General features: G+C 40.9%; 1 protein-coding gene across 2 annotated transcripts in view; it reads right to left on the minus strand.

The window, feature by feature from the left end:
* Positions 1-6,892: 6,892 nt before the first annotated feature.
* The window catches only part of GOLPH3 (golgi phosphoprotein 3), a 36,248-nt gene continuing 26,723 nt past the window's right edge, over positions 6,893-16,417 (minus strand). For both annotated transcript variants that reach the window (XM_037063128.1, XM_037063127.1), the window contains one exon: positions 6,893-7,715. In XM_037063128.1, the coding sequence (XP_036919023.1) occupies positions 7,291-7,715 (425 nt within the window). In that variant the 3' untranslated portion in view covers positions 6,893-7,290. The remainder of the gene's footprint in view (positions 7,716-16,417) is intronic.

The raw sequence follows: 16,417 nt of genomic DNA on the forward strand, positions 1-16,417 counted from the left end.
AGTGCTGGCTATCGCAGCAGATTCAAGCCAGATGGCGGAAGAGCTGACCCAGTTTTCAAATCTCACCCATCTCCCCGCATTCCTTACTCCCTACATCGCCAATGCCCCCCCCCCACACACACACACACACGGAGCAACTAGTATAGAAAAACTTCGGTAAACATCTACAACCAAACTTAGTGTGAAAGCACTCCCAACACCCCCAAGATATACAAGCAGGCAGGGAAAAACCACCAAAAAGCAATCTGGTAGCAGGATCTGTGCAAGGCCAAGTAGAAGGAAGTGACAGGGCATCTTATGGCCCTGAGACCCCCCCACCCCACTCCTTGCTCCATAAATCAGCAGCGGTTCAGAAGAGCAACTGGGTAGAGGCGGCGGAGACTGGACTAGTTTCTTCATCCTCTCATAGTGGGCAAGTATGTGGGTTCCCCCAGCAAGGTAGAAAGGGCTGATGCAGGTCACGTACTCTCACAAGAGACCTGCCAATTCCCCACACCGAGGAGACATCTCAAAAACAGAATCGGAGTTGAGCGGGACAAGAATATCAGAGATCAAGAAAAACAGGGCCTGGGTAACGGGGAGCAGAACCAGATCTGAGAGTAAGCCGTCCTATTTCTTTATGCTCCACCAAAACAGAAGAGAGAGGTCTAGAGAATAAACACAGTTAGAAAAGCGACCCTGACCCACCTGCCCTCCTCACAGGCCAAGAACGGTAACTTCATGTACAAATGGGCACCAGAAGACAATCTAGTTCAAACCCCACACCAAGAAAAAGAAGTGTAGGCAGCAAACACACTCCCTCCGGACAGCAAAGGCACACCAGAAAGACGTGCCCAAGAAACCAGTGAAAACTACAATACCTCAAAATTCAAGTGTATCAAGAAAATGTGAATAATACGAATTGAAATTAGAAAAAATTAAAAATTGGGCATTAAAACTCAGAAAAAAACAATTTAAAAAACCACGAAACTAAAAAGATCATTCACAGTGAATAAAGACACTGATGTCTTAAGAGAAGATAAAAAGGGTAAAATGTTTAAAGATCAGTAACAAAAAGAACTCAAGCAAAGCTGGCAAATATGGAAGATATACAGGGTCTGGCATAAATAATAACCCTTTTTTATTATAAAATCATGAGCATGTAGTTCTGTAACATAACAACACCACACTCAAGCACACCCCATGACATTTTAGGCGAAATGTTGGAGTTAACACTACAAATTGTTACACCCACATTATTACCCCACCAGCCACACATACAGGCAACTCCTCCTGCCAGACCCTGAGGAGAAAACCTAAACGAAGGAGCAGAACAAGTACTAAAACGTCCCCTGTCCTGAAAATGAGGATAAAAAGATTGTTAATTTTTCAATTTTGGGGGTTTTATTGTTCAGTTACAGTTGACCGTATTTTCTCCCCACCCCTCCAAATCCAACTCCCTCCCTTGCTTCCAGAGAACAAAAGATCTGACACTAGACACTGAAAGAACACACGGAGTTCTATCCCAGAACCACCAAGACCAAACTGCCCCGCAGCAGCACTGGGGGTGGGGGGTGGGGGGATCCATGGGCTTCAAGCAAAAAGAATAAGGCATTCATGTGGGAAAGAAAATAATATTTTAATCAGACTTTGACAGTAATGCTTTATGACAAAAGGAACGTAAGATACTTTAAGAATAAAATGTGACCTGAGAATTTTATCCAAACTGACTTTCAAATAAAAGGCTGAAGATAAACTGTCATCTGCATACCAACTCAGGGAACGTGCTCACAAGCCCTTTCGGAGGACTCTAAATAATGAGCAAATATGTACGTACTAAGCACGTATTTACTTGAAGAGTTAGGTGATTAAAAGGACGACTGCAGGGCGCAAGGACACTGTTCTCGCAACGCAGATGCAGCACAAACACAGACAGCAGCAGCACTGACCGGCACACCAGAAAGCGGTTAAAATATTTCACATTACCTATTTCGCACAATAAAAAAGGAAAAAAATGAATACCTCCAAGTTTACACTGATACTTCCTATTCAAATTTTAGAACAAGGTTTTTCTATCTTCCGCCTTAAAGCTGTATCTTCGCTTTTCCATATAGAGAACCCTGGTAGTGCTCATGAAGAAAACTAACAATAAAACAATTTGTATTTTCACAAATTCACAGTATTTAAAAAAACTAATCACCTTGGGTGAAAGCTAGGATTATTATGTGTTCAATAATAATTTAGGGTTAGATGTATCCCACCTTTCCTCTACAAATCGTACTGAAAGGTAAATGAAGGTAAGCAAAATCCTTTATTTCAAATTCTTTATAGCGAAATTCTAGCTAATAAAGGAAAAACGACAAGAATTAAAACGTCACCCCTCTGCACCCCCAATAAATCACGGGACCTAAGCACTGAGCAGCAAGGCTGCTCACATCTCAACAGCAGAGACAGGAGACACACTTCCTTCAGGAAGGAGGCGCCGTCCAGGAAACAGTGCCGACCACTCACACTAACCAGCCTCCGAGGAAGCCCCAGGACCCAGCGACCAGAGCCCGGGAAGGACCCAAGTGGGAGAAACACACTAAACTAGATGCAGAGGCACTCCGCAAAGTCCAAACTCTGGGAATTTCTCAGGACAAGTGATCCAATTCCATCGACAAATATTTAGCAAGGGAATAAACAACAGATGAGGGTTGGGGGGAGAACCTATAAAGCAGGAGAAACTTACAATCACAGGACAAATGAAAAAAGAAACGAGAGAGAACAAAGTTATGAGTCGTGCACTGGGTTGGGACCGGGAGACAGTAACTGGGAGGAGGCCTTGAAGGGCCTCTGGACAGCCGAGGAGTTCCACCCCTTGACCTGGGTGACGGCTGCAAACATATCTGCCTTAAAATAATTCATTAGCCCCTGCATTTGTTCATGTTATCTTCTACATGTATTTTAATTGTAAAAATTACATGGAATGCTTATATACACGTGTACTCTCATAAGATATACATTTGTTTATATGATTTTTGTACTTGTTATGATAAATCATACCCCCCAAAACTTTTATGAAATATATATACATACCCCAAACCTGAATACCACACAGATGACTTTAGTAGGACAATTAAGGTCTCCACAAAGCCCATGCTCAACACAGAACCTGACATTCTACTGAATGTGAAAAAAAAAAACTTACCATGTATCAACTCTGAAGGCTGGGGAAGCCAAGTGCAGCACAGACACAGGTTAATATTGGGAACACATGAAAAGTCCTGATGAATCAATTCACAGAAAGATGTCCATCAGAACAATGAATAAAGAACACAAATAGGTAATTCAGAGTAAATAAAATACAAATTACAAATAAAGACAACAAATGACAACCAACCCCCCCCCCCAAATAATTACAACAAATTGGTGATTCTCTCCTGTTAGTTCGCCAAAGACCAGTCAATGCAACCCTCTACTGGCCTGGTACTAGCCAGGGGATAGGGAAACCAGCACTCACATTACCGATGGACGTGCAGGTAACATGAATCTTACAGATCAATCTGGCTTTACCGTTTACACTTTCAAGACATACGGTTTGAACAAATTCATTTCTATTAATTCCTCCAACAGAAGTCAGACAAATATAAAGATATATGCACGTTAAAATACTGTTTGCAATAATGAAAAACATGAGACTAATCTAAATGTCCATTAATAGATTTAACAAAGTTACATAATGAAGCCAAAAATGATTGAAAAGAATGATGTGCGCTTACTCTGAAAGCGCTCCACCATGGAAGCACAAAAAGCACACTGCACACCACTACACAACGCTGCTAATGGGGCTCTCCGCACACCACTGGAGCAGTGAACACCCACGTCCCTCCACTGTCGGGAGGGGAACACATGCACATCAACGTGAACGGCGTTACCACCCACGGCCCTCTGAAGGACAGCCTGCAAGGTCATGGGTATTAACACTACCTCGCTGGCACTACTGAAGACTGTGTGACAGTTGTGCAGAACGTAATTATGAGGGCCAGGTACAGCACTCTGGGACCTGACAGCCTGCGATGAGTTGGAAATTGCCTCAGACTGTCTGTCGGTCACCTTGATCTGAATGAAAGTGAAACGGAACAATATTATGACGATAGTAAGTGAATACAAGACAGAGAGGCCACAGAGAGGCCACAGAGTCAGGATTGAACTTCACAAAAAATAAATACCTCATAGACTGGTGATGGATGGTTTCCACGCTCCTGGGGCAAAAGTGGCCATGCCCGCCTGGCAGTTCCAGACCCTGGTCATCATCGGGCTGGATGTCATTACCTATTTGTCCAGTATTGCCACTGCACTGGCCGGACACCAGCCTCTTTCACTTTCTCTTGGGTGATAAACAAATTGAAAGGTGTATTGTACGCGATAAGAGCATGGGACCCATCTGTACACACACAACGGGAAGAACCCAGTGACCGAACGTGTTGGGAGGCCGCTGGGCAGTCCCGCTGCAGCAGGTGGGGCCGGTGGGGGGGGAGGGGCCTTTTTTGGCCACTGGACACTGGGAAATCTTTTTTCTTCTGAGAACATATAGAATTAGCCAACTTTTTTTTATCCCTAAAAAATAATTTGTGAGTTATATACCAAGACAGTATAATAGAACAGGGATGTCCTTTTTATCAGTTATTTTGCATAAGCATGACCATTTTTTGCATGCCTGCCTTCTATTCTGTTTTATCTGTTAGAGAAAAGAAGCCCCCACCTGGTGTCCAAATAAGAAAAAATAAATTGTAGTTAAATGCCATTACTGTTACCCAATCACTTCCGGATTTAAAGCTCAAACACTTACCAAATAATGTGCGACTGGGCAAATCATCCTCTCCAAGCCTGTTCTTCATTAAATGAAGATAGTAACTGGGGTTTTGGGAGGTCAAAACAAGGCATAAAGTACTTAACCATGCACAGAACATGCATTCAGTAAGTTTCCTTTCTCCATTCTTTTGGAACATTGTTCCAGATCATGTTTATTTTAAGGAATACATCCCAACTAAAAACCACTAGTCAAAAAGCCACAGCAACTAATTCTTTGCACAAGAGATCTTTATCTAAGTTTTATATTAAAATTCACTGCCTGATTCTTGGATCTGAAGGCTTTTAACCCAAGCGGCAGAAGCCTGTGAAAACACCGCTCCTGCTACACACAGTAAATGTTTTTACAGAGTCACACCATCCATGCTTTGAGGAGGAGAAAGAGTTCTGGATAAACCTTCCCTCCAGAGCGAGCGGCGCTTCCTCTGCCCACAGACACGGCGCCAGAGCGGGGCCCCACACGACGCTGACGCAGCGGGCCAGGCCTCTCCCCTTGCCTAAGAATCCTGACGCTGCTGAAATTAAGGCTCCCTTAGAAATAGCCATTACTTCTAGAATCTTGTCAGGGATAAAACAATAAATCTTCACCCGAAAATAAACTCCAATACTAGTCACCAGTTTCCAGTACCCCCTTTATGGGAAGAAACTATAAACTAATACTTTCTATACTTACCAGCGGTGGTGTCATTTTTGGCGGTAAAGGAAATTACTTCAATGGAGAGAAAATCTGTCTTCTTCCAGCGTCAGAACAAGGACTGGCAAGCTACTGCCCGCGAACAGCTGCCTGTTTCTGTAACCAAGGTTTGTTAGAACGCAGCCTCACCCACTGATCTGCATTGTCTCCGACAACTTTCCTTCAGCAGAGTTGAGGAGCTGCAACTGACACCGTAAATGGCCTAAAGCCTACAATATTTACTATGTGGCTCTTTAAGAAGAGCTTGTATCGAATTATTACCATGCTATACAACCGTAAGTGCAACTTCATTATAAAGAAAACTCAATACAAGAATACAAATGACATACTTGCTCTAATTCAGGCACTTTCAAGATGATAGTTTATTTATTACTGCAGATAAAAACATAGTATACATATTAGGGAATACCTTAAAATTCAAATCTGAAGTTATTCACAATCTAGTACTTTTGCATTGAATTTTAACCCCCCCAAAAAATCTCTACATACCTGAAGAAAGCCCCACTATTGACATGAACTATGGTAATAAAAAATTTGACATTTAATTTGTTCACTATATAGTATTTACATTATGAAACGAATTGCGGTATATAATAAAGTGATAAAGAAATAGTAAAAATAAACTTTAAAAATCAAAGGTTTATATTCTTACAATGTGCTAATTGTCATAATTGTATATAAAAATTAAAACATAGCAGAGCTTTCTATTATAAAACTCTTAATCATCTGACCTTAGTCATTTACTTGCTAACAATTTACATGCAATATCTGCTATAAGTGATATTTGATTTTTTCTTTCAAGAAAGTATAAGTGGACAAATGAGATTTAAGAGAAGACATTAATTTACTTGTGATCAACAAACAAAAATACTGTACTCAAGATTAGTACTGGTCAAAAGCCTCTTCCCTACAGAAATGATAAAACAGAGCAAAAAACTGCAAAAAGAGTGTCATGAATGGCACAGTTCAAGGAATCTCCAGACCAATCAGACACACCTCTTTCTCCTTCAATGATGAGAGATCTATTTGGCCCTCAAATAATAATAGTAACTGAAGTGAGGGTCACCAGGTGTAAAACTGATAAAATCTTGCAAAATGCTGAGACAGAGGCCAGAAGAAGGGGTAATTTATGTATAATTCAAACTATATACAGCACGCCTGGAATGTAGCTCATCCCAGACTCGCTCTGTGAAACAATTGGACCTGTAAGATTTCATAATTAGAACTGTAACAAACAGCATAACAGATTTTCACGGGAAGCAAAATTCAAGGGGCATTTTGTGTGTTGTTTAAATTTTAAAAATAATTTTACTAAGTGTACATCTCAACTTAGGTCTATGTGTAAAATGTCCTAACACATAGTTTTTTACCTTTGGTAAATTAAAGGCCTTTTTGTGATCTCTGTGTGGACTGCAGGCAGACTGTGAGGTGTACACATGCCTGCGGGAAAAACCCCACCTAGGGTGACCCAAAGGTGCACGTGCGACCAGCCTGGAGGTCCTGTGAGAGTCAAAGCACGCCAGAAACGCAAAACAGGTAATAGTGAGAATGGATGCCAATATGGCAGTAAAACTTCTTTTAAAACAGAAAGAGGAAGGCCTCTCGTACCAGCAGAATCCTGCGTACATTAAAAAAAACCAACTTCCTATTATTTTATAAAACAAAAGCCAATGTTAGTGTAGGGGAGCACAAATTCCGGAAATCCAGAAGTCCGTGGAACGGAGCGGTCGGTGGACAGAGAAAGGAGGACGCACCCCTCGGCGGGGCTACTTGGTGAAGGCCGCCACCACCGCCCACAGGACCTCGCTGGTGCTGGCCTTCAGACACTCCACCTCGGGGTCCAGGTCGAGGAGCTGCCGCACCCGCTTGGTGGCCAAGTCATACTGCTCATCCAGGAGGGGGGCGAACGCGTTCTCCAGCACGTCCGAGGCGTGGGCCAGGTAAATGAGGGCCAGCAGGCGCTTGTCCATGCGGTGAGGGTCGTTCACCCACTTGTCGAGGACGGCTTCCTGGACCTTCCTGATGAGGCGCTGCTTGATGTCGTTGTTGGTGAGGGGGTGCGTCGTCATGTCAAAGAGGAGGAAGTTCTGTTTCTCGGTGGTCAGCACGCCCTTTTCTACCAGGTTTTTAGCTAATCGTTCCCGCACATTTCTTAACTGATAATGAAGTTTTAATGGATTCCATGTTTCACCTAAATAAAAGATTAAAGTAGTCAGAAATGATAGGTACTGACTTCCAGTCAAGATGTCAGAGTAGGTAAACACTGTGCTCACCATCTCCCATGACTCCAGCAAAAATACAACTAAATTATAAAACCACCACGACTGAGAACTGCCTGAAGACTAGCTGAACTTAAATGCTATAGCTAAGGACATAAAGGAGAAGCCACTACGGGACTGGTAGGAGAGACAGAGACATGAAATGGGTGATGTGACCTCAGCTGTGGAGGTGTCAAGGAGCAAGGGGCCTCAGCTCCACTGGGGCTTCTCGGCCTGGGCACCAGTGGTGGGAAGAGGAGTCCCCGTGATATCTGGCTGTGAAAACCAGCAGGGACTGCATGGCACTGAGAACAAGGGCTGCAGGAGTCCCAGGTATCCGGCTGAGAGGCTGGCACAGAGGCTGGCACAGAGGCTTGCTAAAGCAAAGTCACTCCACTGGGCTCTAGGGCAGGGGCCGCAGCTCCGAAAGCACGACAGACAAAGAAACTAAATTGACTAGCTTCAGGGAAAAGCGCCAGAGAGGCAGGGTAAAAGCTGTTCTCTTCCAGGCTGCCAATGTTCCCTTATTGGGCCCTCCCGCACCCAGCTAGTCCAGCAGAGGAAGGCCCGAATCTTAGCTTTCCGTTAACCTAGCTAACACCAGTGGCCCTGCCCAGGCGATTCCCTGAGACCCCACTCACCCCACCCAACACAGGTGCCCAATAAAGTTCTTTTGGCAGCTCCTCCCAGCAGGCAACCTGCTTCAGCTTATGCTGTGGACTTTCCTAAATTCTCTTAAAGACCCACAAACCCCCAAAAAGCTGTGGCTGTCCTCATTGAGCCAGCTAAACTATCTCAAGTATGAAACAAAACAGCAACAGGTTTCGACTTGCATAGTAACTACCATCAAGTAGCCCCAAGCCTGGCATAGGCAGCAAGCAGTCTTGCCTTGGAACACAGACCCAACTAAGCAGCCAAACCCTGCAAAAGTGGCAGCTGGCCTCAGCTCATGTCATGGAGCCCACCAAAGGGTCCCAAGCCCAACAAGTAGCAGCCAGACTTGGTTTGCAGAATAGCCACTCACAAGCAGCTCTAAGCCCAGCATAAGCAGCAACCAACTGCAGCTCACTTTATAGCTCCTACCAGAGAGCCCCAAGCTGGGCACAAGCAGTGAAACAAGACCACTTTTGTACATCACATACAAAAATAAACTCAAAGTGGATGAAAAGCCTAAAACTATAAAACTCCTAGAAAAAAATATAGGCAGTAAACTCTGACATCGCTCTTAGTAATAAAATTTTTTTGATATGTCTCCCCAGGCCCGGAAACAAAAGACAAAATAAACAAATGGGACTACATCAAACTAAAAAGTTTTGGCATAGCGAAGGAAACTGTCAACAAAACAAAAAAACCTACAGAGCAGAACATTAGCCAATGATACATTGGCTCCGCTTCTTACTATATTAACAGGTGCAGAGAGACAAAAAAAATATGACCCAATTGAAAGAACAGATCAAAGCTCCAAAAATAGAACTAAGCAATGAAGAGATAGCCAACCTATCAGGTACACAGTTCAAAACACTGATAATCAGGATGCTCACAGAATTGGTTGAGTATAGTCACAAAATAGAAGTGAAGGTTATATAAAGTGAAATAAAGAAAAATATCCAGGGAACCAACAGTGACAGGAAAGAAACCATGACTCAAATCAACGATTTGGAGAAGAAATAAACAGTTAACCAGAACAGAATAAAAAAATATGAATTCAAAAAAATTAGGGGAGACTTAGGAACCTCCCAGACATCTTTAAAACATTCCAACATCTGAATCACAGGGGTGCCAGAAGTAGAAGAGGAAGAGCAACAAATTGAAAACTTACTTGAAAAAATAATGAAGAACTTCCCCACTCTGGCAAAGGAAATAAGATTTCCAGGAAGTCCAGGAAGCTCAGAGAGTCCCAAAGAAGTTGGACCCAAGGAAGTACACACCAAGGCACATAATTACATTAGCCAATATTAAAGAGAAGGAGAGAATCTTAAAAGCAGCAAGACAAAAGAAGAGATTTACCTACAAATGAGTACCCATCAGCTGACTTCTCGAGAGAGACCTTACAGGCAAGAAGAGGCTGGAAAGATGTATTCGAAGTCATGAAAGGCAAGGACCTACAGCCAAGATGACTCTATCCAGCAAAGCTTTCATTTAGAATGGAAGGGCAGATAAAGTGCTTCCCAGATAAGTTCAAGTTCAAGGAGTTCATCATCACCAAACCCTTATATATGAAATGTTAACGGGACTTATCTAAGAAAAAGAAGATGGTCATAAATATGAACAGTAAAATGAAAATAAACTCACAACTATCAACAACTGAACCTAAAAAAACAAAAACAAACTAAGCAAACAACTAGAACAGGAACAGAATCACAGAAATGGAGATTACAGGTAGGGTTATCAGTGGGGAGGAGGAGAGGGGAGAATGGGGGGAAAATTACAGGGAATAAGAAGCATAATTGGTAGGTAGAAAACAGACAAGGGGAGGTTAAGAACAGTATGGGAAATGGAGAAGCCAAAGAATGTATATGTATGACCCATGGACATGAACTAAGGGGGAGGAATGCTGGTGGGAGAGGTGGTGCAGAGTGGAGGGAAATAAAAGGGAGAAAAAAATGGGACAACTATAATAGCATAATCAATAAAATATATCAATTATAAAATATATAATAATGATGCATGGTGTCAGATGGGTACTAGATTTACTGGCATAATTACTCTATAAAGTATATAAATGTCTAATCACTATGTTGTACACTGGAAACTAATATAATTTCTATATTAACTGGAGTTGAAAATTTAATTTTAAAAAAATGATAGAGATTACCTAATTTTACAAAATTTTGTACTATTAAAATAAATAAAATTTAATTTCTCCCCTCCAGAGACGAAGGAAAATACCACTATGTTTACCTGTCAAATAAACCATGAACCCCTTGAAGGCCAGGCCTCTGGACCCTAAGCCCCCGGGCACTCTCAGGCACAGCAGTTACTCAACCGATGGAACTGAAAGCAGTGTTCAAATCACTCCTCTGATGTGGAGATGAGCCGAGTATTAAATTATGTTCGGCCTTTCTCTGGCTGTTGTCAGAAAGTAGCCAACAGCAAAACAAGATGTTTATTTTCTGCTAAACACCAATCTGCAACAGTTAAATGAAATAAAAGTTTCCTAAATAATATGTTATTCCTGAAACTGCTACTACATAATACCCAACCTACAAGGCCAGAAAAGCCTGTTTAGGCTATGCTATTCTGTGGTGGCAAATAATATAAAGCTAATTCTTCAAGGACAAACATCTTCCTCATCTTGTTATAAATATAACATTTTCTTTTGAGACAGAAATATTTAAAATAAACCAAATGATTTTTTTCACTAAAAAGAGTTTTCTACAGAAGACTAGAAGGAAATATATCAAAATATTATTCTTGGCCTGGCCAGTGTGGCTCAGTTGGTTGGAGCCTCATCCTGAAAGGGTGTAGGTTCGATTCCCGGTCAGGACACATACACAGGTTGCAGTTCAATCCCTGGTCCGGGCATTGGTTATCTTTGAGAGTTCTGTGTGACAAATTTTCTGTATTGTATGTTCTGTATTTTCCAAATGATCTCCAATGAACATGTAACTAACTTTTATACTAGAATAATTTTCTAAAATTGGGGCATGTTAAAAATCAGCCACAGGAACTTTTATTATATGCAAAAGCTGTAAGGTTGAAATTTTCTAAAACTGAGAGAAAAAACCTTAAAACTGCACTGTCCACTATAGGAGGCATTAACCACAGAGCTATTAAATTTAAATTAATAAAATCTCAGTTCTTCAGCTGCACTAAGCCACATTTCGTGTGCTGAACAGCCAGGTGTGGCTGGGGCCACTGTTTGCACACATGACAGTGGGACACTCCCACTGTCTCAGAAGCTCTGGCCACAACGCTGTCCCAAAATCTACTACTACTCAGTGGGCCACAGACAAAATTATCTTAGCGTGTGAGTTAACACTACAAAATACAGGGCTTTGGTAGAGTAATCAGCCCTGGACTTGCCCTCTCACTTTAAACAATGAAAAATCTGGGTAAAATATACTAAACAACTGTTTTCACCTGCTAATCAAAAGGCAGCCCAGAGCTGCAATCCTTGAGAGAAACCTAAGGGAGCCCTACTACTGCCCAAATTTTCTACCTCAAGGCACATTAAGGAAACAGAAGGACAGAAGACCCAAAGCAGAGCACAGAAGTCACACTGGATTAAGACGGCAGAGGTCAGGGGCAAACCAACTGGAATACGCACAGCAAAGTACTGGAAGAGAGAACTGTGCGGGTTACAGGCTCTAGAAATCTGCATGGTATTCCCTTGAATCCGGCTGAAAACAAAGCCAAGCATGTGAAGGTGAGAAACTCCACAATGTTAAGCAAAGAAAAATCACAAGCCAGTTGTAAGCTGAACAGGGATTAAAACAATTTGACTGCCCACCAGCCTCAATGGAAAGGCTCAATGAATACACAGGATGCTCAGACAGGACTCCAGAAGGCTCACGGCCTTGTAGCAGGGCTAAACTAGCCCTTGACTAAAAAGGCTACTCTAGACCTGGCCTAACAAAGTTAAAAAACAAGCCAATCCACAAGCAATTTAACTACCAAAACAAAAGTCAGCACTCTACATAAAGGAAGACAACAAAATTCAGCACTCAACAACATGGCACTCAACACCCAGCATCCAATAAAAATTGCTTAACTTGTGAAGATGGAAAACATGACCTAAAACTAAGGATAGTTTTAGAATAGAAACTATCAACCAAATCAGACATAATGCAGACCACAGAGACAACGGACTTAGCAAAGACTTTACAATGGCTACATAAATATTTAAATAATTTAAAGAAACACATGAACATGATGAAGAGAAAAGAGCTATTCTTCTTTAATCTTCACCAGAGGACAAGCTTATTGATTTTAGAGAGAGGGAAAGGGACTGAGAGAGAAACATCGATGTGAGAAACACCGGTCTGTTGCCTCCCGTACATGCCCAGACTGGCCACCAAATTCACAACCTAAGGATGTGCCCTGACCGGGAATTGAACCCACAACTCTTGGTGCGCAGTACAAGACTCCAATTAACTGAGCTACCCAGCCAGGGCAAGAGCTATTTTTGTAAAAGAGTAAATGATCTGGAACTGCTATGTTTCATCTTGTGATTCACAGTGTGTAACTACAAACTTAAAAAAAATGATCAAATAAGTGTTGGTGCCATGAATTATTAGTAAATTGAAGTCACCACCTACATTTAGAGACAATATGACTTTTTCCAATTAAAAAAACCTTGGCAAATTAGCTTCCACAAAAGACAATCACTGCATTCAATTTCCTTGGTAACTTCAAAAAGGAGAACAGCTGCCCTGGCCAGTGTGGCTCAGTTGGCTGGAGCATCATCCCGTAACAGAAAGGTTGTGGGTTCGACTCCCAGTCAAGGGCATATGGCTTGATTGCATGTTTGATCCCTGGTCTCAGGTCGGGGTGTGTGTGGTCCTCAATCTAGGTTCATATAGTCTGGATGCATATGATCCCCAGTCTGGGCACATACTAGAGACAACTGATTGATGTTTCTCTCTGCCCCACCCTCTCTAAAAGTCATGGAAATAAAAATGCCCTAAGGTGAGAATTAAAAAAAAGAGAGAGAGAGAAAGAGACAAGAGCTCAAGTATATTTGGGGGCCCTATTAGACTTTAAAACCTAATCATATTTTAAAAAACATAATTTAATAATAAATAAAAACTTATTTCAGTTTCTGGTGTTAAACTCATACCTACATTTAATGCTAAGAAATCATTAACAGTTACTTGATGAAGCACTGTAGCCTAATGTTATAAGAGCAAGCCAGAGTTTCAACTTGGTCATCTCCTAGCTCTGGGACTGTGGGCAAGGTTCCTTAACCTCTCTCTTCTCAACTGTAAAGTGAAGATAAGTACGCTCAGCGCACAGGGTTATTATGAGGATTAAATGAGCTAAGATACAGCAAGTTCTTAGAACAGAACCTGGTACATGGTAAGCTCTCCAGAAACTTTAATTATCGTTATTTATCCACGTACAGAATCAGCACTTTGGCAGAAAGAATTTACCGTATTTATAATGGTCTAAAAACAATCATGCTAGGTTCTAAAAATACAAAGTAAGACATATTTCTAACTGTAGAAATTTAAAATCAAGTGAAGAAAAAAGATGCATAATATAACTATACTGGCTAGAATAAAATGCAAATAGGGCCATAAAAACACTATGAACAAAGTGCCCAGTGAAATAAGAGATTACTCACACTTGAGGTTAAGGAGTATTTCTGGGAAAGTTACAAGAGAAAAAACTTTAAAGCTGAATCTTGGAATCCAGCAGAATTCGACATCCTACAAAAGGAAGAGGAGCCTGCATTCCAAGCAGGAGAAATAGAGTGGACAGGCAATGAGTACACGTAGAACTTTAACTGCCGTACCAACCCCAGTGTCTCCTCAATAAATGCCTGCCTGCTGCGCCTTTCACCAGAGACTGGGTTTTGTATTGGTTTCTTAATGCCATTGGCTGGTAGTAGGTAGCCTAAGTCACTAGGCTAGAAGTGGCAAGGTTGTGTTTTCTAACATTCTCGATTAACTTTTGGAAATTTAAACTAGTAAACCACTCCCAAGTGTCCATCAGTGGACAACTAGACAAACAACTATGGGACATTTACACAATGGAATTCTGTTCAGCCATAAAAAAGGAACTTTTGCCCTCTGCGAGAATATGGATGGACCTGAACATTATACTCAGTGCAATAAGCCATTCAGAGAAAGACAAATACTGTATGATTCCACGCATATATGGAACCTAATGAACAAACTGAACTAACTCGGAAAAGAGAGAAAGTCTCACAGAGAGCAGGATGACAGCAGGAGTGGGGGGGGGGGCTGTGGAGAGTAGAAAAGGGAGGGATTGCGCAAAAAGGAAAAAGGACTCGTGGACATGGACAACAGTGTGGTGATTGCCAGGGGGAGGTGGGTATAGAAGGACTAAATGGTAATGGGAATAACAGAAACTAAAAAATGTTAACATAAATTACTCAATAGCCAAATTTACATAAAAGCCCATAAAAAACTAGTTCAATTCTAAGATAAATTATTAATTAACTATGCTTATAATAATTTGTCAGTTATCAAAGAATCATTCCCTAGCAATTCACTAGTCAAACAGGAAGATACTCTATACCTCAGAGACTATATCAGCCATCTATTCCCAAACAATGGGAGTGGGCGGGGGAGCACAGAGGTGGGAGGGGATGGGGGGCAATTAAGATTATTCTGAGAAACCCATAGTTAAATTTCTCTTTGCAGACCTAAAAAAAAAAAAATCCTCCTAATGGTGCTACACAGTAATTTTTTCTTTCTCATGGGAAATAAATGGGATCAGCAGTTTATGACTTACTGTTTACTGTATTTAAGTCATACTAAGGTTTATCTACAACTTATCCACAATAAAATCATACAGATTGTAATCAATGTAATGCTTATAAAGTTGCTGTAAGAAATTTCTCAATTCCAAAATATGCTAACTTACAGTTCAATGCTACTAAAAATGAGAAGACTGAACAAAGACAGACCCACCTTCGAGTAAGGTGTTCCACTTAAGGCTACACATTTTTATGGGCAACCCTTCCTGCCTCAGAGGAAGTAATAAAAAGGGAATTAGACATCATCTTCTTTCGTAGCAATTTGCTGGAAAAGGGCAAACTTTGTGTGCTCACTTCAACAAAAATGTTATTCAGATCTCCTCAGGCATTTGAAAGAATGAAGAAATATCATAAGTAGAAGGCTAAAACAGTGTAACAATGTTTACTACTATTTTGACAACCCCCCAAAAATAACTGAGTGGTTAAAGTGTCTTGGTATCCTGACACTTTTGCTTTTTATCTTAAAAGAAGCAAATTAGGCAAAATCCAAAGAGACTCACCCTTGAAATTAGCATACTTTAAGAAACCAGTATAAATTGGGGTGGGAGAAGGGTAGCTGGATGAGTAAAGAAAAGATACAATAAAGGTTTAACTTATGCTAGCTACTAAAAATATAGCTGTTTCAATTTAAGCAGAATATTAAATACCTTTTAAATACCTGTAATAAATGCCTGAAAAATAAATACTAAAAATTCCAGATTAAAAGATGTTACTGTAATTCATATTATTATTCCTCAGTCCCTAATTTATTCACTGTTTATATAAAAAGACTTTATTAAATTAAAAAGCATATTTAAAATATACAGAATTTACTTATTCACTTTTTTATAAAGGAACTTGAAAGAAATACCGTATTTCCATGAATAATGCACACTTTTTGCCCAAATTTTTGAGGGAAAAATAAGGAGGTGCATTATATGGGGTGGTACTAATTCCAGATCTATATACCATAATACAAAAGATTTTTTCCCCCTGGAAGTTTGGGCCAAAAACATAGGTGCACATTATACACGGCAAACTACAGTATATACACAGAGGAAAAGTTCCTCAAAGGTTATGTCCTCTGCCCAGAAACTACCTCAGTAGAACATCTACCTACATAATTTTACTACAAAAAAAAAAAACCTTCCCCTTCTTGACATTAAATTTTTTAAAAAAGCAGCTGTTCAGAAATCTGGCAGTCTG

The sequence above is a fragment of the Sturnira hondurensis genome, unplaced genomic scaffold (genome assembly GCF_014824575.4).
Source record: "Sturnira hondurensis isolate 20B ecotype Veracruz unplaced genomic scaffold, ASM1482457v3 Scaffold0014384, whole genome shotgun sequence".
Taxonomy (NCBI): Eukaryota; Metazoa; Chordata; class Mammalia; order Chiroptera; family Phyllostomidae; genus Sturnira; species Sturnira hondurensis.